Consider the following 25,661-nt stretch of genomic DNA (forward strand, 5'->3'; position numbering starts at 1 on the left):
CTGGGTGCTCCAGTTTCCTCCCACACGCCAAAGATGTGCGGGTTAGGTGGATTGTCCATGTTAAAATGCCCCTTGTCAGGGGGATGAGCAGGGTAAATGGGTGGGGTTAAAGGAAGAGGGACTGGTGTGATTATGGTCAGTGCAGACTCGATGGGCTGAATGGCCTCCTTCTGCACTTTAGGGATTCTATGAATTATAATACAAAGTATTTCTCCAACTGCGGTCAGTTGAGATTTTACATCGAGAACAGAAATAGCTCTTTTTCATGCTTACAACCATATTAATCTCACAGATTCAATTATCTGAAGTGCCACAGCATCGGTAAATTAAACGTTCTCTTTACTTGTTCAAATGCTATGTTAACCTCACCTTCCAATCTTAAACTCAATTGATATTTTACTCAAGTAGACAGGACATGTCATGCATCATGCTATCTTTGTTCTGAAGTTTACAGCTTTGTGTTAGATTTTAATCGTTTCACATGGTTTCATATTTGACTGATGATGATAATTAACTTCTAATTGACAGAGCAATCAAATCCATGTCTTCCTTTCCAAGTGTAGCACTTTGAAATGACACAACTGATAATCCAAATCCCCTTGAAAAGTTTCAATTTGCTTTCTTTCCTAACCAAACTCATTAAGTTCGTTTTTTTTAAAAGTAATGTATTAAAATCATTTCCAGGCCTACCAATTAACTCACTACCAATCATGTGAGTAAGCTGTTAAAACTTGCAACTCATAAATAACATATCAGAATCATAAGCCAACATCTGAACATTTGACCTGGAGTTAGAATAGATTCAAAAATGTGCATCAGCACAACAGTTAAGATCATACTGCAGAAATTTACAACTTTAAGATTCTGGAAACAGAAAGTAACAACCATATTTCTGCAGTTTTTGCAAAACTATTTCAACAGCACAATAACTCAATTTTCTAGTTACGATAGTTAAGTAGTCACAAGTATTAGGATTATCACCTCCTTTCACTATATATATCCAAGGTTACCAATGACAAAGATTGGTGGTAAGAACAGAAGATATATTGATGGAGTTTTTGCTGAGACAAGGAAAAACGTAAACTTCCATTGATTGTGAGGAGAGATGCTCTTCTGATTAAGGAAGATTGTGAAGAACCTCTATTTACAGCACCCCTTCGAGTTACTAAAAACATTGAAATTAAAAATGCGAATCAGAAGTCTTTTTTTTTACTTCTAAGCATTGTTCAAAGAACAAAGGGACAGCAACGGAATTCTCCCTTGAAATGTCACAAAGTCGCACGTGAGAAACGCAAGAAAGGCTAGCCCAACCAACATTAGCTTACGTTATGGCTCTCCCATGTTCCGAGACTGAACAATTGCAGAGTTAGGCATCTTGCTGAGAGCAGGAAAATGTGCAAAGTTTTACTGGAGGTGCAGCGAGCATGAAAGAGACAATCTGAGGAGCTGCTCCTCCAATCACAGGTTCCCTCTCCCAATCGTGCTGCTTGCAGAGGCAGCAAGGGCGGGAGGGATCGATTGGGAAAACTAGAGTAGCAGCACTGGAGAGACAGGAAAGAGAGGTGGCAGCAGATTCAGTGTGAGAGGGGAAGAGAGAGAGAGAGAGAGACCAAGGAGCGGGGAGATGATGGAGGAGGGCTCTCAGAGCTATAGATAGAGGTGGTGTGAGCAACAGGCAATATTGCTCACCTTGAACTTAGCAGTTAGTTTATAAATATGATTTACAAATTTGTTTGAGAAAAACTTTATTTTTCCTTCTAAAACCCTCCTCCTGGGCTTGCCTCTACAAACTACTCCTGAAACAACAATGACCAAATAAACTTGCTTCCTTTACCTTTGCCCAATAAACTATTTTGGAAGTAAAGTTTAAATTAGAGCAATCCAGGATCAAGGCAGAAAAAATACTGCAAGGGAAATTGAGTTTTTTTTTGTTCCTGTTAGATTTTTCTTCAAAGGTTTCCACTTTTTTGGCAGCTGTGTTTTTATTTTTTAAAAAGAATGGTTGTGATGTGCAGAAATGTTGGAGTCCAGTCAACCCAGAAGAGCCCAACCTTCCAGGCCTTGAGTTTTGCTTCAATATCAGCCACTAGAGGAGGACGACAGGGTGTTTGCACGCACGTGCATGGGGGGTTTGGAATGAAGGAAAACTGTTTAATTGTTGTTGAATTCATCATCAGCTGCCCAGCGTTAAGGATATTGTTTCTTTAATATCTTTTAATTAAGGCATAAAGTGAGTGTGCAAATTCCTGCTTTGAGAACAATTTGGTTTGGAACTTAAGTCATTAGATCAAAGGAGCCCTGAAAATCAAAAGATAGGGCCCCAATAATCAAGAAGCAGCCCTTGAGACAATCTTGATAATTGCCCTCGGAAAGAAAAATGATTTTGACCCCTACTTGTAAACTGAATCATTGGGTACAAGAGCATTAGTAATGAGCACCGTATTCAGTAAAATGTCTGTACCCATGTACCGAAAGTAAATCTAAGCAAAATATGGGTACTTTAGACACTTATCTCATTTAACAAATTGTTTCAACAAGCTAAAATGATTGTTTTCCACATACCTGTGCGGTAACAACTTTGTCTCCACTGGTTGCACTTGCAAGATCTAATGAATGCTGTAGTTCTTTGGCTAGGTTCTCTACAGCAGTGTTGGGACTCACGAGTCCACTGGATGCAACAGGATCTGCTGGAACTGTATTTTAAAAAATTACAGCACTTCTAAACTAGAATTTGTCAAACTCATTATATCAAATGGCTTTTAGAGCAGTGTAATAATTATGCACCAATAAATAAATTCAATGTCTCTCAGAAATTAAATATTACCGTTAAAAGTAACTCCTCATACACAATGTTAATAGGGACTGTTTGGCAGCATTTGCCAAGTTGTCACACCTTTTGAACACAAGAGGCAAATTTAGGGAGGGGTACAAAATACGGACAAAGGAGACTGCAAAAGAAGCTACGTTGAAAGAAAGCAACATCTCAGATTTAAACATGTCAATATGAATGTTTTGTTAAGGGGTTCAAAGCTTTAAAGCTACCTTTAAAAAGAAATCAGGCCTTATGCAGCAATTAGAATTGACAAATTAATAATTATTTAACCATATGTGGTGTGTAAATGTATACAAATTCCATTGATATTCCATTGAAATTGATATTTCAATTCTGAAACAATGAAACACTCATTACCCGAAACAGGCTTTGAAGAAATAAACAAGAATTAACCATTCCTGACTAATTTTTCATAGTTTCATGGTGACAGTTATGTACTGCAGTTTCCAACAAGTAACATTTACAAATATGTTCCTACAGAGTCTTCAGGACAGATAAACTTTAAGAATGCTTTAAGAAGTTAGCTGCCATGTCCTTCCCAATCTGTTGATTCTATTTACACTGTTATCAAATAGAAACTACTTAATTATCCCTTGATTGATAATTTCAATCGTTAGAATTGGTCAGGAAGTTACATTACTGCAGCTGTCCCCGAAGCACAAATATAGACCAGCCAGTATTTATCCCACTCCCAGGGGATTTTCCCAGTAACTTCATTGCAGTGTTAATGTAAGATACTTGTGACATTCTTAAATAAACTTTAAAACACTAGAATAGTCCTTTTCTTTTGCACAGCTATAGAATGTCCTACAAAGAACAATACAGCACAGGAACAGGCCCTTCGACCGCTCCCTGGTCCAAACTAGACCATTCTTTTGTATCCCTCCATTCCCACTCCGTTCATATGGCTGTCTAGATAAGTCTTAAACGTTCCCAGTGTGTCCGCCTCCACCACCTTGCCTGGCAGCGCATTCCAGGCCCCCACCACCCTCTGTGTAAAATATGTCCGTCTGATATTGTGTTAAACCTCCCCCCCTTCACCTTGAACCTATGACCCCTCGTGAACGTCACCACCGACCTGGGGAAAAGTTTCCCACCGTTCACCCTATCTATGCCTTTCATAATTTTATACACCTCTATTAAGTCTCCCCTCATCCTCCGTCTTTCCAGGGAGAACAACCCCAGTTTACCCAATCTCTCCTCATAACTAAGCCCCTCCATACCAGGCAACATCCTGGTAAACCTCCTCTGTACTCTCTCCAAAGCCTCCACGTCCTTCTGGTAGTGTGGCGACCAGAACTGGACGCAGTATTCCAGATGCGGCCGAACCAACGTTCTATACATCTGCAACATCAGACCCCAACTTTTATACTCTATGCCCCGACCTATAAAGGCAAGCATGCCATATGCCTTCTTCACCACCTTCTCCACCTGTGACGTCACTTTCAAGGATCTGTGGACTTGGCTCCTATGGCTGGTTATTCCTCGAGTAAGCTTAGCTTTCAACTTTGTCAGTCTGTTTTAATCTTTCAAACTAGCATTTTACTCAGCTATCCGGATTTGGAGAGCCGACATCTGCTTTGATTTATTATTATTCAAAAATAGGTCAAGGCACCCTGATCATCACTTGATTAAATACAATCAGCCCTCAATTAGTACAGAAAGAAATACCAAATTTGGTTATATAACTAGCCAACTGTACATTTGTTTCTCCTGCCCATAGAAATTGTCACTTCAGACCACGTTATTTCCTGAATGGCTACCTATTGTTTTTAAAGCAGTTCACAGCAGAGTTAACTATCAATTGCAAGTGCAGCCTTTGAATAAGAGGAAATTCTGTTCACCAATAATACCCAAGCAGAAGTTATTTTTGATTCCTGCACAGATCAAATTTTAGACATCTGCTTTGATGGATTTGCATCAATTACATCCATTAGGTCACCAACCAATTTATCTAATTTGTTTTGGTTCTAATTGAGGAGCTTACATCTGGTCAGCTTCAAAATGGTTCCAATGAATGTAAGCATAAAGCTATACTTACCAAATACACAGTGAGACACTCCAAATACGGATGGCTGAGTGAGATGTTAGCTTGGAAGTTTAAAACAGACTGACAAAATTGAAAGCTAACCTTACTCAAAGAGTAACCAGCCATAGGACATTCTATAGCTGTGCAAAAGAAAAGGACTATTCTACCTCTTAGTGTTTTAAAGTTTATTTCAAGTTTATTTGTGTCACAAGTATTTTATATTAACACTGCAATGAAGTTACTGTGAATATCTCCTGGGGATGGATTCTCTTCAATGAGCACAAGATTTACTATAAAGACAGGTGATAAAAACAGATGCAAATCAGTGACAGACTTTGGCGCACAAACAAGGGACAAATCAAAATACTTACATTCAGGACTAATTTCAACTCTCGAGCAATGCAGGCTATATTATGAAATTATGCTATTTTTGCAACAGAATATATGACAATGTTTCACTGGTCATCATAAAAATTGAATATACAAACCTAGCAATTTATTGTGCGAATATTTCCTACCACAAGAAAATGGTAAAAAACTGACCGAATCAGGTGTGACTGAGCAAAACATCCACACCAAAAACAGCTGCAGCAAATGTTCTTAATATTCAGCAAGTCTTCTGTTTTGCTGCTCAATTTATGCCACTTAATTCTCTCATCCATTTGTGTAGTTGTAAACAACAGTCCCATTCAGTGTAATTGCAACAACCACGATCAAGCCATCAGAACATATATAATTTCATTTTCTACACAGAATAAGGATCACCTTTAAAGCAGAGTTGGGCAAATAATTATACTACACATTTGTTCTAAACAGTCCTTTGAACACAGAAGCAAATTAATCAAGTTTTATTAATGTAAGTTACTCCTACTACATAATTTTGAAGAACAGAAACCCTAGCTCTGCAAAGTATTCAATTTGTCACCGGCAAGCAAACCATTTACGAAATTGGTTCAAAAGGAGTGACAAACAATACTTAGCAAAGCTTCTGAAGTGTGAACATACATCTTAGAAACAGAAGACAGATTTCATCTGTATATTATGTCTAAGACAATGATTCAAAGAGCTTAGTCAGCAGAGCTGTACTGAGCTATTCGATAGTTAATCAGGATGCCACACATTCATTTTACATAACAAATCAAATGGCACACATCAGCAACGCACCAAGGATTTTGCAGCATTATCTTCCAATGCCACAACCTCTACCACCGAGGACAAGGGTAGCAGATGCGTCGGAACACACCCCTGCAGCTTCCCCTCCATACCTCACCTGACTTGGAAGTATGCCACCATTCCTTCACTACAACTGGGTCGAAATCATAAAACTCTCTTCCCGACAGCACTGTGGGTGTATCCACATTGCATGGACTGCAGCAGGTCAAGAGAACGGCTCACACCAATGACAACAAATGCTGGCCTAGCCAGTGAAAAAAAAATTAAAAGCACCTGGACAAATGGAACTTAGTAAGTCAAGACTGGTGAAATCGGCACTAGAATGATGACAATGGTGTCGCTCCAAAATAAATGGATAGCTATATATTTGGACATTCTCTGCAAAACATTTTCAAAACCCTCTCCAGCCAGTGAATAAATCATACATCAAGACATGATGCAGAACTGACACTGTTCATATCAGAGCCTTTGAATATTTTAAAGGCAGAGATAGGTAGATTCTTGATTAACAAGGGGCTGAAAGGTATTGGAGGTAGGCAGGTATGTGGGGTTGAGGTTACAATCAGATCAGCCATGATTTTTTTGAATGGCGGAGCAGGTTCGAGGGCTGAGTGGTCCAATCATGCCCCTATTTCGTAGTATGTTCGTAGCAATTCCACTTACCATCTAGACCTAAAGAACCATGCAGCTCCAAGGTAGTTTCATTTTTCTTCTTTCGAGGAGGAGGAGCAGGCCTTGTAGGTGGCGGTGGCCGGGGAGGAGGAACACTTGATCCTGGTGGTGGAGGTCGTAATGGTGTGGGTTTCTTGGTGCTAGCTACGATATCAGGTTCCACATTAATCTGCCTTGGTAGTTTTGAAGGTTGCAGCTCCTCGGGTGATAGCACATCATGGAGGGGGAAACAGTCTGCAGAAACATGTTCTAAAATGTCTGCTTTCTTGACCACTTTGACCTCCTCAGTGCTATTTGGTGACTGTTGTGAAGGTGTAAAAGAGTCTTCACTGCATTTATCCAAACACAAACTGCTAACATACTCTGATGTTTCATTCCCATCATTCAGTGACAATACTGAGAGCATTTCTAAAGATGGCAGAGTTGTCAGCGTATCTGATAAGAGGTTTGCCTGCTCAATCTTTACATCTGAGCTGCTTTGCTCCGTCACGTCCTTTGGCTTTGTGCACAATGGCTGTTCAATGTTTAAAAGTCCAGTGATATTGGGAAGCACATCAGCTTCAGCTAATGCAGGAACTGCAACCTGGTCTGTTTTTAAAATGTTCTCCTCTTCACCAGTATCTAAGGATTCAGCTTTCAGCTGGCTCTTTTGTTGGTGCTCCTCCGCTGCTTTCTCAGGAACCTGAAAAGAACAAAAACCATGACAGAATTTATTGCAAGTTCAAAAGAACATTCACAAACATGAACTGGTTTCTATTTTTAAAATAAAAATTCGACCATTTTTGTTTTGGAGATGAATAATGACTTAAATAATGCGTTAAATAATGCAACACAGACTGAACTTGACAAGAAACTTAAGTTCAAAATGTCTCCTTAACTTGAGACAGAATTGGGAAATCAAGGAGCATCCCAATTCCAGACGTGTCAATGCAGTCGCGTTTGAGAAACCAAAACAGAGACCTATTTAAATACAGCGACTGCTTTCACATCTCTGCATAGTAACTCACAGAAAGGGGAACGGGGCGAGCGAGGGGGACCCGCGCGTGTGCGAGAGGGGCGGCAGGCACGGGAGGGGGGCGCACAAGCGAGCGCGAGGGGGGGGGGGGGAGAGACGGCGCGCGCGAGGGAGGGACGGCCCGCACGTGGGGGGGGAGGGGCGCGCGTGCGCTAGCGGGAGGGGAGGCCCATGCATGAGGGGGAGGGGGTGGCGTGCGCGGGAGAAGGGGGCGCACGCGCGAGGGGGATGGGGGAAGGGATGCGCATGCCTGGGAGATTTGGGGGCGCCATGTGCGAGCGGGATGGGGCGCGAGCGGGACGGGACGCGAGCGGGACGGGATGGCGCGCGAGCGGGACGGGGGGGGGGCGTGCGCGCGAGCGGGACGGGGGGGGGGGGGGGGGGGCGTGCGCGCGAGTGGGACGGGGGGGCACCCCCAGAGCAGACACAAACTGTTGTTCGGAGCAACAAAGTAGCTGCTGATGTGGAGAAGCAGGATTTTTGCAAGAGTTCATTTTCTGTTCAAAAGGAAGGAAACAGAACAGATGAGGCTTTTGGAGGTTTAAGGAACAGGGAGTTACCGTGCTAGACCTTTCTGGTAAATTCGGATCTGAAAGAGAGGGCTTACATTAACACTACAATGAAGTAACTGAAAATTCCCTTTTTCTCAGTGATCCTGCTTATAGGTACTTTCAGCATGACAGAATGGTACATTAAAGTTATTTTTTATTCATTCGTGCGATGTATTCAGTGCTGGCGAGGCCAGCATTTATTGCCCATTCCTAATTGCCCTCAAGGTGGTAGTGATGAGCTGCCTTCTTGAACTGCTGCTGTTGATGTAGGTACATCTGTTAAGATGGGAGTCCGAAGATTTGAATCCAGTGAGTGAAGGAACGGCGATATATTTCTAAGTCAGGACAGCAAATGTTTGGGAGGGGAACCTCCAGGTGGTGGTGCTCCCATGTGTCTGCTACCCTAGCTCTTCTAGATGGTAGCAGTCATATGTTTGGAAGGTGCTGTTGAAGAAGCCTTGGCGAGTTCCTGCAGTGCATCTTGTAGATGGTACACACAGCTGCCACTGTTCATCAGTGGTAGAGGGATTGAATGTTTGTGGTTGGGGTGCCAGTCAAGCAGGTTGCTTTGTCCTGGATGATGTCAAGCTTGAGTGTTGTTGGACTGCACACATCCTGGCAAGCTATGACTGAGATTGTAAAACATAGCAAAACAAAAGAAAGAATGGACCAGTGCCAACAAACTTATTAGTTACTGCATACCAATCCTGCTGCTCAAATGGTTAACACATTATGTCCATCAATGTAGAACATAGAACATAGAACATAGAACATTACAGCGCAGAACAGGCCCTTCGGCCCACGATGTTGCACCGACCAGTTAAAAAAAAACTGTGACCCTCCAACCTAAACCAATTTCTTTTCGTCCATGAACCTATCTACGGATCTCTTAAACGCCCCCAAACTAGGCGCATTTACTACTGATGCTGGCAGGGCATTCCAATCCCTCACCACCCTCTGGGTAAAGAACCTACCCCTGACATCGGTTCTATAACTACCCCCCCTCAATTTAAAGCCATGCCCCCTCGTGCTGGATTTCTCCATCAGAGGAAAAAGGCTATCACTATCCACCCTATCTAAACCTCTAATCATCTTATATGTTTCAATAAGATCCCCTCTTAGCCGCCGCCTTTCCAGCGAAAACAATCCCAAATCCCTCAGCCTCTCCTCATAGGATCTCCCCTCCATACCAGGCAACATCCTGGTAAACCTCCTCTGCACCCTCTCCAAAGCCTCCACATCCTTCCTGTAATGTGGGGACCAGAACTGCACACAGTACTCCAAGTGCGGCCGCACCAGAGTTGTGTACAGTTGCAACATAACGCTACGACTCCTAAATTCAATCCCCCTACCAATAAACGCCAAGACACCATATGCCTTCTTAACAACCTTATCTACTTGATTCCCAACTTTCAGGGATCTATGCACACATACACCTAGATCCCTCTGCTCCTCCACACTATTCAAAGTCCTCCCGTTAGCCCTATACTCAACACATCTGTTATTCCTACCAAAGTGAATTACCTCACACTTCTCCGCATTAAACTCCATCCGCCACCTCTCGGCCCAACTTTGCAACCTGTCTAAGTCTTCCTGCAAACTACGACACCCTTCCTCACTGTCTACCACACCACCGACTTTGGTGTCATCAGCAAATTTGCTAATCCACCCAACTATACCCTCATCCAGATCATTAATAAATATTACAAACAGCAGTGGCCCCAAAACAGATCCCTGAGGTACACCACTTGTAACCGCACTCCATGATGAATATTTACTATCAACCACCACCCTCTGTTTCCTATCCGCTAGCCAATTCCTGATCCAATTTCCTAGATCACCCCCAATCCCATACATCTGCATTTTCTGCAGAAGCCTACCATGGTGAACCTTATCAAACGCCTTACTAAAATCCATATATACCACGTCCACTGCCTTGCCCCCATCCACCTCCTTGGTCACTTTCTCAAAAAACTCAATAAGGTTAGTAAGGCACGACCTACCTGCCACAAAACCATGCTGACTATCACCTATCAATTCATTACTCTCCAAATAACTATAAATCCTATCCCTTATAATTTTTTCCAACATCTTGCCGACAACAGAAGTGAGACTCACCGGTCTATAATTCCCGGGGAAGTCTCTGTTCCCCTTCTTAAACAATGGGACAACATTCGCCAACCTCCAATCTTCTGGTACTATACCAGAGGCCAACGACGACCTGAAGATCAGAGCCAGAGGCTCTGCAATCACTTCTCTTGCCTCCCAGAGAATCCTTGGATAAATCCCATCCGGACCAGGGGATTTATCTATTTTCAGACCCTCCAGAATATCCTGCACATCCTCCTTATCAACTGTAATACTGTCTATTCTACTCCCTTGCAACCCAGTGTCCTCCTCAGCTATATTCATGTCCCCTTGCGTGAACACCGAAGAGAAATATTGGTTCAATGCTTCACCAATCTCCTCCGGTTCCACACATAACTTCCCTCTGCCATCTATAACTGGCCCTAAACTTGCCCTAACCAACCTTCTGTTCTTGACATACCTATAGAACGCCTTAGGATTCTCTTTAACCCTATCCGCCAAAGTCTTCTCATGTCCCCTTTTAGCCCTTCTAAGCTCGCTCTTCAACTCCCTCTTAGCCAATCTAAAGCTTTCTAGTGCACTACCCGAGTGCTCACGTCTCATCCGAACATAAGCCTCCTTTTTCTTTTTAACCAACAAAGAAACTTTTTTGGTGCACCACGGTTCCCTAGCCCTACCAATTCCTCCTTGCCTGACAGGGACATACCTATCACAGACTCGCAGTAGCTGCTCCTTGAAAAAACTCCACATGTCGGACGTTCCCAGTCCCTGTAATCTCCTAGTCCAACCTATGTTTCCTAATTCTCTCCTAATAGCCTCATAATTACCCTTCCCCCAGCTAAAACCACTGGCCCGAGGTTCATGCCTATCCCTTTCCATCACTAAGGTGAACGTAACCGAATTGTGGTCACTATCACCAAAATGCACACCAACTTCCAAGTCTAGCACCTGGTCTGGCTCATTTCCCAGCACCAGATCCAATATAGCCTCACCTCTAGTTGGCCTGTCTACATACTGAGTCAAAAAACCTTCCTGCACGCTTTGAACAAAAACTGACCCCTCTAACGAGCTAGAGCTATAACAATTCCAGTCAATATTAGTCAAGTTAAAATCCCCCATAACAATTGCCCTATTACTTTCACTCCTAAGCAGGATTGACTCCGCAATCCTTTCCTCAACCTCTCTAGAACTTTTAGGAGGTCTATAAAAGACTCCCAACAGGGTGACCTCTCCTCTCCTATTTCTAATCTCCGCCCATACTACCTCAACAGATAAGTCCTCATCAAACCTCCTCTCTGACACTGTGATACAATCTCTGACCAATAATGCTACCCCTCCCCCTCTTCTACCTCCTTCCCTACTTCGACTAAAACATTTGAACCCCGGGACCTGCAGCATCCATTCCTGCCCCTGCTCTATCCATGTCTCTGAAATAGCCACAACATCGAAGTCCCAGGTACTGATCCACGCTGCAAGTTCACCCACTTTATTGCGAATACTCCTGGCATTGAAGTATACACATTTCAAACCCTGCTCCACCCCACCTCTGCAATGCCGTGCATTGCAGTCCCCATCCATGCATCCCTCACTTTCAGCCCCACTACTCAGGATCCCTCCCCCCCCCCCCGAATCAGTTTAAACCTCCCTGCATGGCCTTAGCAAATTTACCCCCCAGGATATTGGTCCCCTTCTGATTAAGGTGTAGACCATCCTTCTCATAGAGGTCACACCTTCCCCAGTACGAGCCCCAATTGCTTAAGTACCTGAACCCCTCCCTCCTGCACCATCCCCTCAGCCATGAATTCAAACCTTCCCTCTCCCTATTCCTCTCTAAACTATCCCGTGGTACAGGCAAGAGTCCAGAGATAACCACTGTCAGTCTTGGCCTTTAGTTTCCACCCCAACTCCATAAATCCCTGCCTAATATCCCCTTCCCCTATCCTCCCTATGTCGTGTGTCCCCACATGTACAATAACTTGTGGTTTATCTCCCTCCCCCCTAAGAATCCTGAATACCCTGTCAGACACATCCCGGACCCCAGCCCCTGGTAGGCAACACACCAACCCTGAGTCCCTACCTTTAGTTCCGACCCTCCTATCTGTCCCCTTAATTGTGGAGTCCCCAATCACAAGGCCCAGTCTTTTACAGCCCCTAACCACCTGAGCTTTCTCACTCGGCTCACCCCCAGAGATCTGCTCTCTATGCTCAGTTGATTCCTCCTCAACTGTAGCCTCCAGCACCGAAAACCTATTATGGAGGGGAACCGCCCCAGGGGATTGTCTTCCCGATTGCTTCTTACCCCTCCTCCTGGCATTGACCCAAGCCTCATTTCTAGGAGTTACTATTTCTCTATAACTCCTATCAACTTCCACCTCCGCCTCCCGAATTATGCGGAGTTCCTCTACCTCCCCCTCCAGCTCCTTTACACGCTCCTCCAGAAGCTGCAATCTAATGCACTTCTTACAACTAAAATCTCCTGAAACACTACTGGATTTCCTCACCACATACATCCCACAGGAGATGCAGCATACTGCCTGAACTGCCATCCCTGAAGCCATTACCAGCAAGAAAAAAAGAAAACAAAAATGTGGTGAAATATTTGTTGACTTCTCATCATACAAGTTTAAACCATACAGATTGTTCTTTAAAAATTTGGAAAAATGCCGTAGTGGGTTACAGGCAAAATAGCAAACCTCATCTTTATCTTCATTACTATGATCAAATGGAAAATCTTGATCAAGTTTCTGTGCTCTGTTGTCCATTATATCCTGTTAGGGAATAACAAAAAAATGAAAGTACCATTCTACCATGCTGTCTCCAAAGATTTATCTGTAAAAAACAGATACCAATTCTTCCCGCTCATCTTTCAATCTCATGGCATATTATGTTCTGAGATTTCAAGTCCTGCATTGTAAAAAAAAATTGAATTCAACGTTTCATTCACAATGTTTGTATTAACTTAACCTGAAATCAAAAAGTCACTGCTTAATAAGCATGTCATTTTTGCACTAAATTAACAATCCAGAAATCTCTCAAATATTAACCTGTCACAGTACTATCTTTTCAGTAACTATATTGACTCTCAGAATTTTTTTCAAACAGTTTGCCCACCAAGCTTTGGCCAACTGGCTTGTAAATACTTGATCTACTCCTTTCTCCTTTTACAAGTAGTGATATAACACTGGAGAGCAGAACCAAGAGACAAAAAAATATGAGAAAGAGCAATAATGAGCGGAGCCGGGAGATAAAAAAGCACGAGAAATAACAAGACTGAGAATGGAGCTGATAGGTAAAAAAGCACAAGAGAGAGTTAGAGTGAAGCCAGAGAGATAGAAGAGCACAAAAAAGAGCAAGACAGAGCGATAAAGGAGTGCTGTTGTTAAAGAGTCACTGAGGAGCATCTTGGCTCGGTCACCATAACTGCGGAGGAGTTTGCAGACGACCTCGTGCTCAGCCGGAAGAGGAACAGTCAATAAACACGGGTTCAGAAAGTGACATGGGACCAACCAAAGCAGCTGATTGGTGAGCAAGTCCTGATGAGTATTTTCAATCCACTAAAGTAATTCATTGCTTAATACTGAAATGGGGACCAAATAAAGAGAGTACAAAATAGTACTGTAGAATTAGAGGGTTTACCTCAGTTGGCTGGACAGCTGATTCGTGATGTAGAACAATGCCAAAAGCGCAGGTTCAATTCCTGGACTGGCTAAGGTTATTCTCAACAATGCCCCTCACCTGAAGTGTAGTGATTCTCAGGTTAAATCACCCTTTGAGGGGCAGCGCAGCCTTTGGTCATCTGAGACTATGGCGACTTACCAAACACTTCAATTACAATTGTAAAACATAAGAAACAAAGTTCATAAGTAACATAAATAAGGCCCTTAGCTAACATTTTTTTTCAAAAAGGGAGTTACGAGCTTAATCGAGAGGGATGTCATGGCAGGAGATCTCAGACCCATGATATGCTCCTCCTGCACAATGTAGGAAATAGTGATGACCATGTGTGCAGAAGGTGTGTACAAATGCAGTTTCTAGCTAACCGGATTTTGGAGCTGGAGCTGCAGGTGGACTGTCTGTGAAGCATCAGGAAGCAGGGCAAGCTGTGGACAGCATGTTTAGCGAGGTCATCACACCGCAGGTGAGGATTGCACAGCCAGCAACGGAATGGATGACCATCAGGAACAGTAAAAGACTTAGGAAGGTAGCGCAGGAGTCCCCTGCGGTCATCATCCCCCTTACAAACAGATATACCGCTTTGGATACTGTTGGGGTGGGGGTGGGGAGGGGAATGGTGTGGATGACCTCTCAGGGGAAAGCAGCAGCAGCAGCTTTTCAACACCATGGGTGGCTCTGCTGCTCAGAGGGGAGGGAGGAAAACGAATGGCAGGGCTATATTGATAGGGGATTCAATAGTTAGTGGCACAGACAGACTCTTCTGTCGCCGCAAACATGAATCAAGGATGGTATGCTGTCTCCCTGGTGCCAGGGTCCACGATTCATGGAGCAGCTGCAGGGCCTTCTGGGGAGGGAAGATGAACATCCAGTGGTGGTGGCACACATTGGGACCAACAACATAGGTAAACCAAGGGATAAGGACCTGTAAACCGAGTACAGGAAGTTAGGAGATGAATTAAGATGCAGGATTTCAAATGTAGTAATCTCAGGATTACTCCCAGTTCCACACGCTAGTGAGAGCATAAGAGGGCAGACCAAATGAACACATGGCTGGAAAGATAGTGTAACTGGGAGGGATTCAGATTCTTGAGGCACTGGGACAGGTTCTGGGGAAGGTGGGTGCTGCACAAATCTGTGATACAAATCTGCTGTACAAATCTTGAGCTATATCCAGGCAGAGTTGGAACCAATGTCCTCGTGGGGCTTTTTCTCGTTTTGTTGGGGAGTATTTAAACTAGTATGGCAGGGGGATGGGATCGCAGGATTAGGATCAGACAGGTCAGATTCAGATCAGGAAAATGGAGATAGAGCATTAGCTAGCGATGTGGAAGATGTAATGACAGACTTGGGATTACAGGAGAAGCAATGTTTAAAAAGTGTCTAGCAAGGGAAATTGACAGGGTTAAACTGTTTATACTTCAATGCAGGGAGTATTACAAACAAGGTAGATGAGTTAAGGGCACAGGTAGACACATGGCAACAGGATGTCACTGATGATCAGGGATAGTGTCACGGCTGTAGAGAAGGTGGACGCCGTGGAGGGATTGACGACGGAGTCTCTGTGGGTGGAGGTTAGGAACAGGAAGGGGTCGGTAACGTTGCTGGGTGTTTTCTATAGGCCGCCCAATAGTAACAGAGATGTTGAGGAGCAGATGGGGAAACAGATCCTGGAGAGATGTAGGAATAACAGAGTTGTCGTGATGGGAGATTTTAATTTCCCAAACATAGATTGGAATATCCCTAGGGCTAGGGGTTTGGATGGAGAGGAGTTTGTTAGGTGTGTCCAGGAGAGTTTCCTGACACAGTATGTGGATAAGCCTACTAGAGGAGAGGCTGTACTTGATCTGGTGCTGGCTAATGAACCTGGACAGGTGGAGGATCTCTCGGTGGGTGAGCATCTTGGGGATAGCGATCATAATTCTATCTCCTTCATGATAGCATTGGAAAGAGATAGGATCAGGCAGGCTAGGAAAGTGTTTCTCTGGAGTAAAGGGAAATACAGTGTCATCAGGGAGGAAATTAGACGGGTAAATTGGAAGGAGGCATTCTTGGGGAAAAGTACCGAAGGAAAGTGGAGGATTTTCAAGGAATGTTTGTCTGGAGCTCTGCATGACAACGTTCCGATGAGACAGGGGGGTGTTGGTAGGGTACGGGAACCGTGGTGCACGAAGGTTGTGATGAACCTGGTGAATAAGAAAAGAGAGGCGTACAGAAGGTTCAGAGAGCTAGGAGGTGTTAAGGATTTAGAGGAGTATACGGGATGTAGGAAGGAGCTTAAGAAGGAAATTAGGAGAGCGAGAAGGGGTCATGAGAAGGCCTTGGCGGGTAAGATTAAGGAGAACCCCAAGGCTTTCTACAAATATGTCAAGAGTAAAAGGATGAGATGTGAAGGCATAGGACCCTTAAAAGGTGAAGGGGGAAAAGTTTGTGCGGAACCGTTAGAAATGGCGGAGCTGCTTAATGAATACTTTACCTCGGTATTCACGGTGGAAAGGGATCTGGGTGGTTGTACTGCTGGTTTGCGGTGGACAGAAAGGATCGAGCATGTGGACATAAAGAAAGAGGATGTGTTGGAACTATTGAATGGCATCAAGGTTGGTAAGTCGCCGGGACTGGATGGGATGTACCCCAGGTTACTGTGGGAGGCGAGGGAGGAGATTGCGGAGCCTTTGGCGATGATCTTTGCATCGTCGATGGAGACGGGAGAGGTTCCGGAGGATTGGAGGATTGCAGATGTGGTCCCTATATTCAAGAAAGGGAACAGGGACAGCCCGGGAAATTACCGACCGGTGAGTCTAACCTCAGTGGTTGGTAAGTTGATGGAGAGGATCCTGAGAGACAGGATTTATGATCATCTAGAGAAGTTTAGTATGATCAAAAGTAGTCAGCACGGCTTTGTCAAGGGCAGGTCGTGCCTTACGAGCCTGGTTGAGTTCTTTGAAAATGTGACCAAACACATTGACGAAGGAAGAGCGGTGGATGTGGTCTATATGGACTTCAGCAAGGCGTTCGATAAGGTCCCCCATGCAAGACTTCTTGAGAAAGTGAGAGGGCATGGGATCCAAGGGGCTGTTGCCTTGTGGATCCAGAACTGGCTTGCCTGCAGAAGGCAGAGAGTGGCTGTGGAGGGGTCTTTCTCTGCATGGCGGTCAGTGACCAGTGGAGTGCCCCAGGGATCTGTTCTGGGACCCTTGCTGTTTGTCATTTTCATAAATGACCTGGATGAGGAAGTGGAGGGATGGGTTGGTAAGTTTGCTGACGACACCAAGGTAGGTGGTGTTGTGGATAGTTTGGAGGGATGTCAGAAGTTGCAGCGAGACATAGATAGAATGCAAGACTGGGCGGAGAAGTGGCAGATGGACTTCAACCCGGATAAGTGTGTGGTGATCCATTTTGGCAGATCCAATGGGATGAAGCAGCAATATAATATGAAGGGTACCATTCTTAGCAGTGTAGAGGATCAGAAGGACCTTGGGGTCCGGGTCCATAGGACTCTTAAATCGGCCTCGCAGGTGGAGGATGCGGTCAAGAAGGCGTATGGCGTACTGGCCTTCATTAATCGAGGGATTGAGTTTAGGAGTCGGGAGATAATGCTGCAGCTTTATAGGACCCTGGTTAGACCCCACTTGGAGTACTGCGCGCAGTTCTGGTCACCTCATTACAGGAAAGATGTTGAAGCCATTGAAAGGGTGCAGAGGAGATTTACAAGGATGTTGCCTGGATTGGGGGGCATGCCTTATGAGGATAGGTTGAGGGAGCTTGGTCTCTTCTCCCTGGAGAGACGAAGGATGAGAGGTGACCTGGTAGAGGTTTACAAGATGTTGAGAGGTCTGGATAGGGTAGACTCTCAGAGGCTATTTCCAAGGGCTGAAATGGTTGCTACGAGAGGACACAGGTTTAAGGTGCTGGGGGGTAGGTACAGAGGAGATGTCAGGGGTAAGTTTTTCACTCAGAGGGTGGTGGGTGAGTGGAATCGGCTGACGTCGGTGGTGGTGGAGGCAAACTCGTTGGGGTCTTTTAAGAGACTTCTGGATGAGTACATGGGATTTAATGGGATTGAGGGCTATAGATAGGCCTAGAGGTGGGGATGTGATCGGCGCAACCTGTGGGCCGAAGGGCCTGTTTGTGCTGTGGCTTTCTATGTTCTATGTTCTATATAACAGAAACCTGGTTGAAGGAGGGGCAAAATTGACAGCTCAGTATCCCTCAGTATAGAGTTCTCAGATACGATAGAGTGGGAGACAAAAAAGGAGGGGGGAGTAGCATTAGTGGCTAAAGAATCAATTCCAGTTGTGAGAAGGGGTGATATACTAAATGGTTCAACAAATGAGACTTTATGGATTGAGCTTAGAAATAGAGGGGTAGCCACACTACTGGGAGTATGCTACAGATCCCCAATTACTGAAATGGAGATAGAAGAACAAATAAGTAGGCAAATTTATGCTTGTAAGAACAAGAGGGCAATAATAGTAGGAGACTTTAACTATCCCAATATCAACTGGGATTCAAACAATATAAAAGGCACTGAGGGAGAAAAATTCATGCATTGTGTCCAGAATTTTTTTCAAGCAATTAGTGACAAACCCAACAAAAGATGCAATTCTAGATCTATTGGGGAATGAAGAACAGCAAGTGGGTGAAGTGACAGTTGTCAACCATATTGGGGATAGTGATCACAATTCATTTAGATTGAACATTGCCATGGAAAAGGATAGAGATAAAGCAGGAGTAAAAGTTTTGAATTGGTTGTTGGAGGAGGAGGGGGGAGGAGGGGGGGGGGGGGGGGGGCAAATTTTGCAAAAATGAGAAGGGACTTGACTGAGATGGGATTGGACAGAGGGTGAATCAGTGGAAAACCAGTGGGAAGCACTAAAAAGCGAGATCCTAAATGTCACCTTCAGAAATAAGAGTGGTACTGCCAAATCTAGACCACATCCCCCCCCGCCCCCCCAGTTTGTCTGGACGAATACAGGGGATCATCAAACAAAAAATCAAAGCATACAATAGGCAATGATTGTGCCTTTCTCCCCAATCCAATTCACCCTAGATTATCCTCACCAACACAAACTCCACTACAACGCCCTTCCACAATTTTAAATGCAAATTGTGTTCAGCATAAGTTCATTTTCTGCAATCTTAGACCTTCGTTTAAAAAAAAATTGTGCCAGAAGCAGGTCTCACCCACAGAACTGGCAAAGAAATGTTTTTTAAAACTAGCTTTCTTTCAAAAAGCTGCCCAATTATGATTTTGCATTTAGCAATATACAAAATGTCTTTGTCCAAAGACTCTCAAAAAAGCCGGAAATGGAAACAATTTTGTACACAATTTGCACCAGCTGCACCTCAAGCCGAAATATTACACTTTTAAAAAAATAAGAATTTCCTTTCCTTGGTCATCATCAATTTGAGTGATACTTAATGTTATCACCTACAAAACACAAATTGAATGGACGTGGTAAGACATACAGTTCACTTGAGCAATAAAGGGTGCAAGCAAGAACAGCTTATTCAAAACATATAGCAATGGCACCTCTGGTAATGGTTTCAATCATCCATGCCAGCTGCATAGCTAAAGGAGGACTGTTATGAATGTAGTGTTCTTGGAGATGGGAAAGAAGGGAGCAAGAATCCATTCAAAATGGAACATCCTTGCATGTGGAACCTGAACTGCATTGGCTGAGTTAAGATTCATGTAATAAGATAAACGAGGGGATACAAGTAAAATCATATTGAGGGGAATAAAAAGGGTGATGGAATATTAAGTTATAGTCAATAAATGCATTTAGCCAGCAGATTGTATTTGTCACCCCATATACCAAAATCTTGCAACTGGCTGATATGTAAATGAAACTTTTTAGCCAACATTATTCAATCTTAAAGGGACTTTTTCATGGCAGAGAGCCGAACTATTTTGAAGAGGTCCATGGTAACACTGATATTTAGTTGGTTTAAATACAGATTTAAGCAAATCTTGTTCACTCAACATCTGTATACTTTGAAAGCAATGTCAACGACCATAGCTTTTATAGTGAAAATAACTGTTCTTACGTGGTTGTTCTGCTTCAGATCATGGCAGAATAAAACACATTACAATGCACTTACAACAGAAAATGATGTGAAACAGCTTTGTTTCAAAGCAATGTTGTAATACTGTAGTAGAAGTTCTTAGAATTAACACTCCATTTTGCTTCCGAGCCAATTCAGATCCTAACTCCAGAGTTAGACTGAATCCAGCATTGGTGGAAAGGGAAATTATTTACCATCTTAGCAATTTAACATCAACTCTCATTTAAAATAAAAAGCTCATCAGAACAAAATACATTTAAAATACTCAGGTTCACAATCCAGTTAGCTCAGAAGTCAAAGAACAAACTGTGAAAATTTATAGCACTAACTTGTGCATCTACTTGCATACTTCTCAGAAGTTAAAACATTACAGCTGATTTTTATTCAGCGAGTTGTTGTCTGGGAATCTGAAAGGCGACTGGAAGGAGATTGGATGATAAGCTTTAAAACGTGAATCAGATAAATATCCGAATGGAAAAAGGCTTGTAGAACTATGAGGCAATTGCACAGGAGTGGGTTTAATTGGCTAGTTCTTTCAAAGAGCAGGACTAAACATGTTGGGCTGTACCAGTTCGATTGTGGACAGACCCTGCATGGAATTTCAAACAAGTATTAAGGTTCTTTGGAACAATATGTTGACAGCCCAACTAGAGGGGGGGCTATACTGGACCTCGTACTGGGGAATGAGCCCGGTCAGGTCATCAAAGTTGCAGTAGGGGAACATGTGGCAAATAGTGACCACAATTCTATAAACTTTAGGATAGTAATGGAAAAAGATGAGTGCTGTCCTATGGGTAAGGTACTGAATTGGGGGAAGGCTAACTACAGTCGGATTAGGCAGGATTTGGTGGCTGTTCATTGGGAGAGGCTGTTCGAGGGTAAATCCACATCTGGCATGTGGGAGTCTTTTAAGGAGCAGTTGATAGGACTGCAGGACAGGCATGTGCCTGGAAAGAGCAAGGATAGGAAAGGTAGGATTCGAGAGCCGTGGATAACCAGTGAAATTGTGAGTCTAATCAAAAAGAAAAAAAGAGGCATACATGAGGTCCAGGCAGCTAAAAACAGATGGAGCACTGGAGGAATAGAGAGAAAGTAGAAAAGAACTCAAACAGGGACTTAGAAGGGCAAAAAGGGGTCACAAAATGTCATTGGCAGACAGGATTAAGGAGAATCCTAAGGCATTTTATACATACGTTAGGAACAAGAGGGTTGTTAGGGAAAGAATCGGACCTCTCAGGGACAAAGGAGGGGAATTATGCTTAGAACCAAAGGAAGTAGGTGAGATCCTAAATGAATACTTTGCATCAGTATTCACAAAGGAGAGGGACATGTTGACTGGTATTGTCTCAGAGAGATGTGTTGACCCGTTAGAAAAAAATCTCAATTACAAGGGAGGAAGTGTTAGGTTTTTTAGGAAACATTAAGACAGACAAATCCCCAGGGCCGGATGGCATCTATCCTAGATTCCTCAGGGAGGCGAGAGATGCAATTGCTGGGCCTCTAACAGAAATCTTTGTCTCTTCACTAGACACAGGGAGGTCCCAGGGGATTGGAGGATAGCAAATGTGGTCCCGTTATTTAAGAAGGGTAGCAAGGATAACCCGGGTAATTATAGGCCGGTGAGCTTGACGTCCATGGTAGGGAAGTTGTTGGAGAAGATTCATAGAGATAGGATTTTTGCGCATTTAGAACTGAATAATCTCTTAGCGATAGACAGCATGGTTTTGTACGAGGGAGGTCATGCCTCACAAATTTGGTTGAGTTTTTTCAGGAGGTGACAAAAACGATTGACGAGGGAAAGGCCGTGGATGTCGTCTATATGGATTTTAGTAAAGTGTTTGACAAGGTCCCTCATGGCAGGCTGGTACAAAAGGCTAAATCTCACGAGATAAAAGGTGAGCTAGCTAGATGGGTGGAGAACTGGCTTAGCCATAGAAGACAGAGGGTAGCAGTGGAGGGGTCTTTTTCCGGTTGGAGGTCTGTGACTAGTGGTGTTCCGCAGGGCTCTGTACTGGGACCTCTGCTGTTTGTAATATCTATAAATGATTTGGAGGAAGATCAGTAAGTTTGCGGACGACACGAAGATTGCTGGAGTTGCAGATAGTGATGAACATTGTCAGAATACAGCAGGATATAGATAGGCTGGAACATTGGGCGGAGAAATGGCAGATGGAATTTAATCCAGATAAATGCGAAGTGATGCATTTCAGTAGATCTAATTTAAGGGGGAGCTATACAATAAATGGCAGAACCATCAGGAGTATAGACACACAGAGGGACCTGGGTGTACAAGTCCACAGATCCTTAAAGGTGGCAGCACAGGTGGAGATGGTGGTGAAGAAGGCATATGGCATGCTTGCCTTTATTGGACGGGACATAGAATATAAAAGTTGGCATATGATGTTGCGGCTGTATAGAATGATGGTTAGGCCACATTTGGAATACTGTGTCCAGTTCTGGTCGCCACACTACCAGAAGGATGTGGAGGCTTTGGAGAGAGTACAGAGAAGGTTTACCAGGATGTTGCCTGGTATGGAGGGTTTTAGCTATGAGGAGAGATTGGGTAAACTGGGGTTGTTCTCCCTGGAAAGACAGAGGATGAGGGGCGACCTAATAGAGGTGTATAAAATTATGAAGGGCATAGATAGGGTGAACAGTGGGAAGCTTTTTCCCAGGTCGGAGGTGACGAACACAAGGGGTCACGGGTTCGAGGTGAGGGGGGCAAGGTTCAACACAGATGTCAGGGGGACGTATTTTACACAGAGGGTGGTGGGGGCCTGGAATGCACTGCCAAGCAAGGTGATTGAGGCGGACACGCTGGGATCATTTAAGACTTATCTAGATAGCCACATGAACAGACTGGGAATAGAGGGATACAAATGAATGGTCTAGTTGGGCACATGAGCGATGCAGACTTGGAGGGTCGAAGGGCCTGTTCCTGTGCTGTATTGTTCTTTGTGCTTCGTAAGTTTTCTCCCACTGTATGCAGCAAGGTCTGGCAGCATAAGCTCATTTGCCTTTTGCAGTGCACATTTGATATTTTTTTTTAAAAAGAGGAACAATGTGAGATAAATATTTCCACAAAATCCCAAAGTTTGCTCATTGAAATTCCGAGAATAATCAACATCCTAAAATAGTTAATTTCGTATACTTCATCGCTCTTTTATCTTGTACTAAATGGAAGGTTTAACACTTTAGGAGCCAGTCATCTGTGACCCTAGCATTTCTATCAAAAGCACAAGATTTAGATCTTAACATATCTGCACACCAAGCACTGTTAAATTTAGTCAACTCGACAAAGCAGCTAACATACAGTTGTGTTAAGGTCTTTACATGGCAGAACAGTAATTTCAAAATGACCCGTGACAAAACTAAAAATGTCTCCAAGTGCTTCAGCGAATTAATTGCCTTTTTGAATGAATGAATGTTGGCAAATTTGATAGTTGTAGTATGCAGCAACAATATGTCACAAACAAAGATAACAATATTTTTGGTGTTATTAAAGTATGAGTGTTGGTTAGGGCACCTTTAAAACTATCATGTCAGAGTTAGTTTGACCAGCATAATAGGATCTTTAATATATGAACAGGAAGACATAACAACAGTTAAGTATATGACTGCAAGAATAGCATGACCAACAATGCAGCGCCTTCTCAGTACTGCAATGAACTATTAGCCTTGATAATGTGCTCAACTCCTGCTCTGTAGCACGTACATAATTTCCTACCACAAGGCAGGAGCCCAACAAAGCAAGCCAATCAAGCACATTCGCAGTGAAACTGTACTATTAACCTAGAGTCAGATTTCATGTGTAGCACCATCCACGTTACCAAGTCAATGCACCTAAACTACAATTTGCTGCCAACATACAGTTTTCTCCATAGTACACCAACAGACACTGTACTTGGGACAAAGCTGAATTAGATAGCAATGTAGAACTGCGCATTAACTCTGACATGAGTACAGATTTTGTTTTCCCTCTGCCCCAAACACACAGACTAATAGAACAGGGGTACTGGAAATGTAATCCTCCCACCAAGATTGCTGTATTTTGTAGATCTAGAGTGCCTACCTTTGAGGAGGTAGCGATCTTTGTTGGTGATCTAGGAGGGAAAAGAGAGACATGTTATTCTGATAGAGTAACTGGCAAGAAATATTTTAACATTACAACTTATGGTAACTAACACCATTATATCACTCAGAATCTACAAGGCAGACACAATACGTTTGATAAAGAAATATTTTTGTCTTCACACATACAGGTGCATGGGAAGAGCGATAACCAGATCAGTTGTTGCAGCAAGAATCACATCAACTGAAATTGAAGCTGCCACCTGTGAAGTTGATGAGAATGGCTGGCAAATAGCATGTTAATTTCACAAATTACACAACAGCTGCATTATAGATTTCTTACAAATGAGAACTTGCAAAATGATTTCAGGATTAGCCAAGTATGGATGAACATCAATGCACTGATTCAAATTGTGCTCCGGTTCAGTTCAGGTGAGCATAAGGTACACAAGTCACATGTTGTTAAATGACTATCTTTAGTGTTTACTTACAACCATTGTCAGCCTTGTTCACAAAGAAAATGATCTACTTCAGAAAGGTCAACTTATGAGAGGTCAAGCCTTTTAGCTCACACCTCCACAAGAACTATCGTTCTTATGACCACAGCATTCAACTGAGTTTTTTAATGCTTTAAATTTTACCACTACTGCCTTTTGATGGTGTTTGGTTTTTGACAGCACCCGTCAGCCTGAACTTGAATTTTCTATCTTCTACTGAAGTCCACTTTTCTTCTTCGTGCAGTTTTAATTTGAAATGATGCTTTTTCTTCCACTCAATATCTTTATGTCTCAAGGATCCTATCACCAAGGCTGAGGAATCTGAATTTAAATTTTTTAAAAAATACAATTCTCTGAATCTAAAAATTAGCCTTGGGGCTCTCCTCTGTGCCAATTTTGGACACGGTGTTTTTGCCTTCACCGGAATTGAATGCACTATTCAATGACCAGACCAGACTGAGCCTTACATAATTTTTAAAGCAGACTCAGACCTGTATTCCAATTAATCTACAATAAATCACAATGAATTTTTTGTTGTTCGTCATTTACATAGCAATGGATGCAGTTTTAAATCTACTGCCACCAGAGATTTAAGCCCTTCATCAAACTAGCTCCATAGTACATTTTCAGTTTCTCTTAATGTGCAATACCCTCAATTTCACCATCTCTGGATTTACCCACTTCCAAATTTTCTATCTTTTCTGTAGCTTTTTTCATTCATTGGATGCAGACGGCTAGAACTGCACTTATTGCTCATCCCTCATTGCTCGAGAAGGTGGTAATGAGCTGTGTTGGAAGGTGCTGTCATAAAGACGAGTTCCTGCAGTGCATTTTGTGGATAGTACAGACTGGTGCCACTGTGCCTCAGTGGTGGAGGGAGTGAATATTTATAGATGGGGTGTCAATCAAGCAGATTGCTTTGTCCTGGATGGTGTTGTGCTTCTTGAGAGTTGTTGGAGTTGCACTGAGCCAACTAAGTGTGTCCCAACAC

The 25,661-nt window shown here is 43.3% G+C and overlaps 1 protein-coding gene across 2 annotated transcripts in view; it reads right to left on the reverse strand.

Annotated features, from left to right (window-relative positions):
- The window catches only part of wdr44 (WD repeat domain 44), an 87,255-nt gene that overhangs the window by 26,931 nt on the left and 34,663 nt on the right, over nt 1-25,661 (reverse strand). Inside the window, exons 2-5 of one of the 2 annotated variants that reach the window (XM_078211277.1) lie at nt 24,175-24,205; nt 13,055-13,129; nt 6,699-7,389; nt 2,563-2,693 (exon numbers count right to left, since the gene is read on the reverse strand). In XM_078211277.1, the coding sequence (XP_078067403.1) occupies nt 2,563-2,693; nt 6,699-7,389; nt 13,055-13,129; nt 24,175-24,205 (928 nt within the window). The remainder of the gene's footprint in view (nt 1-2,562; nt 2,694-6,698; nt 7,390-13,054; nt 13,130-24,174; nt 24,206-25,661) is intronic. The other variant, XM_078211278.1, reaches the window with a different exon arrangement.

This window comes from Mustelus asterias, chromosome 4, assembly GCF_964213995.1.
Source record: "Mustelus asterias chromosome 4, sMusAst1.hap1.1, whole genome shotgun sequence".
NCBI lineage: Eukaryota > Metazoa > Chordata > Chondrichthyes > Carcharhiniformes > Triakidae > Mustelus > Mustelus asterias.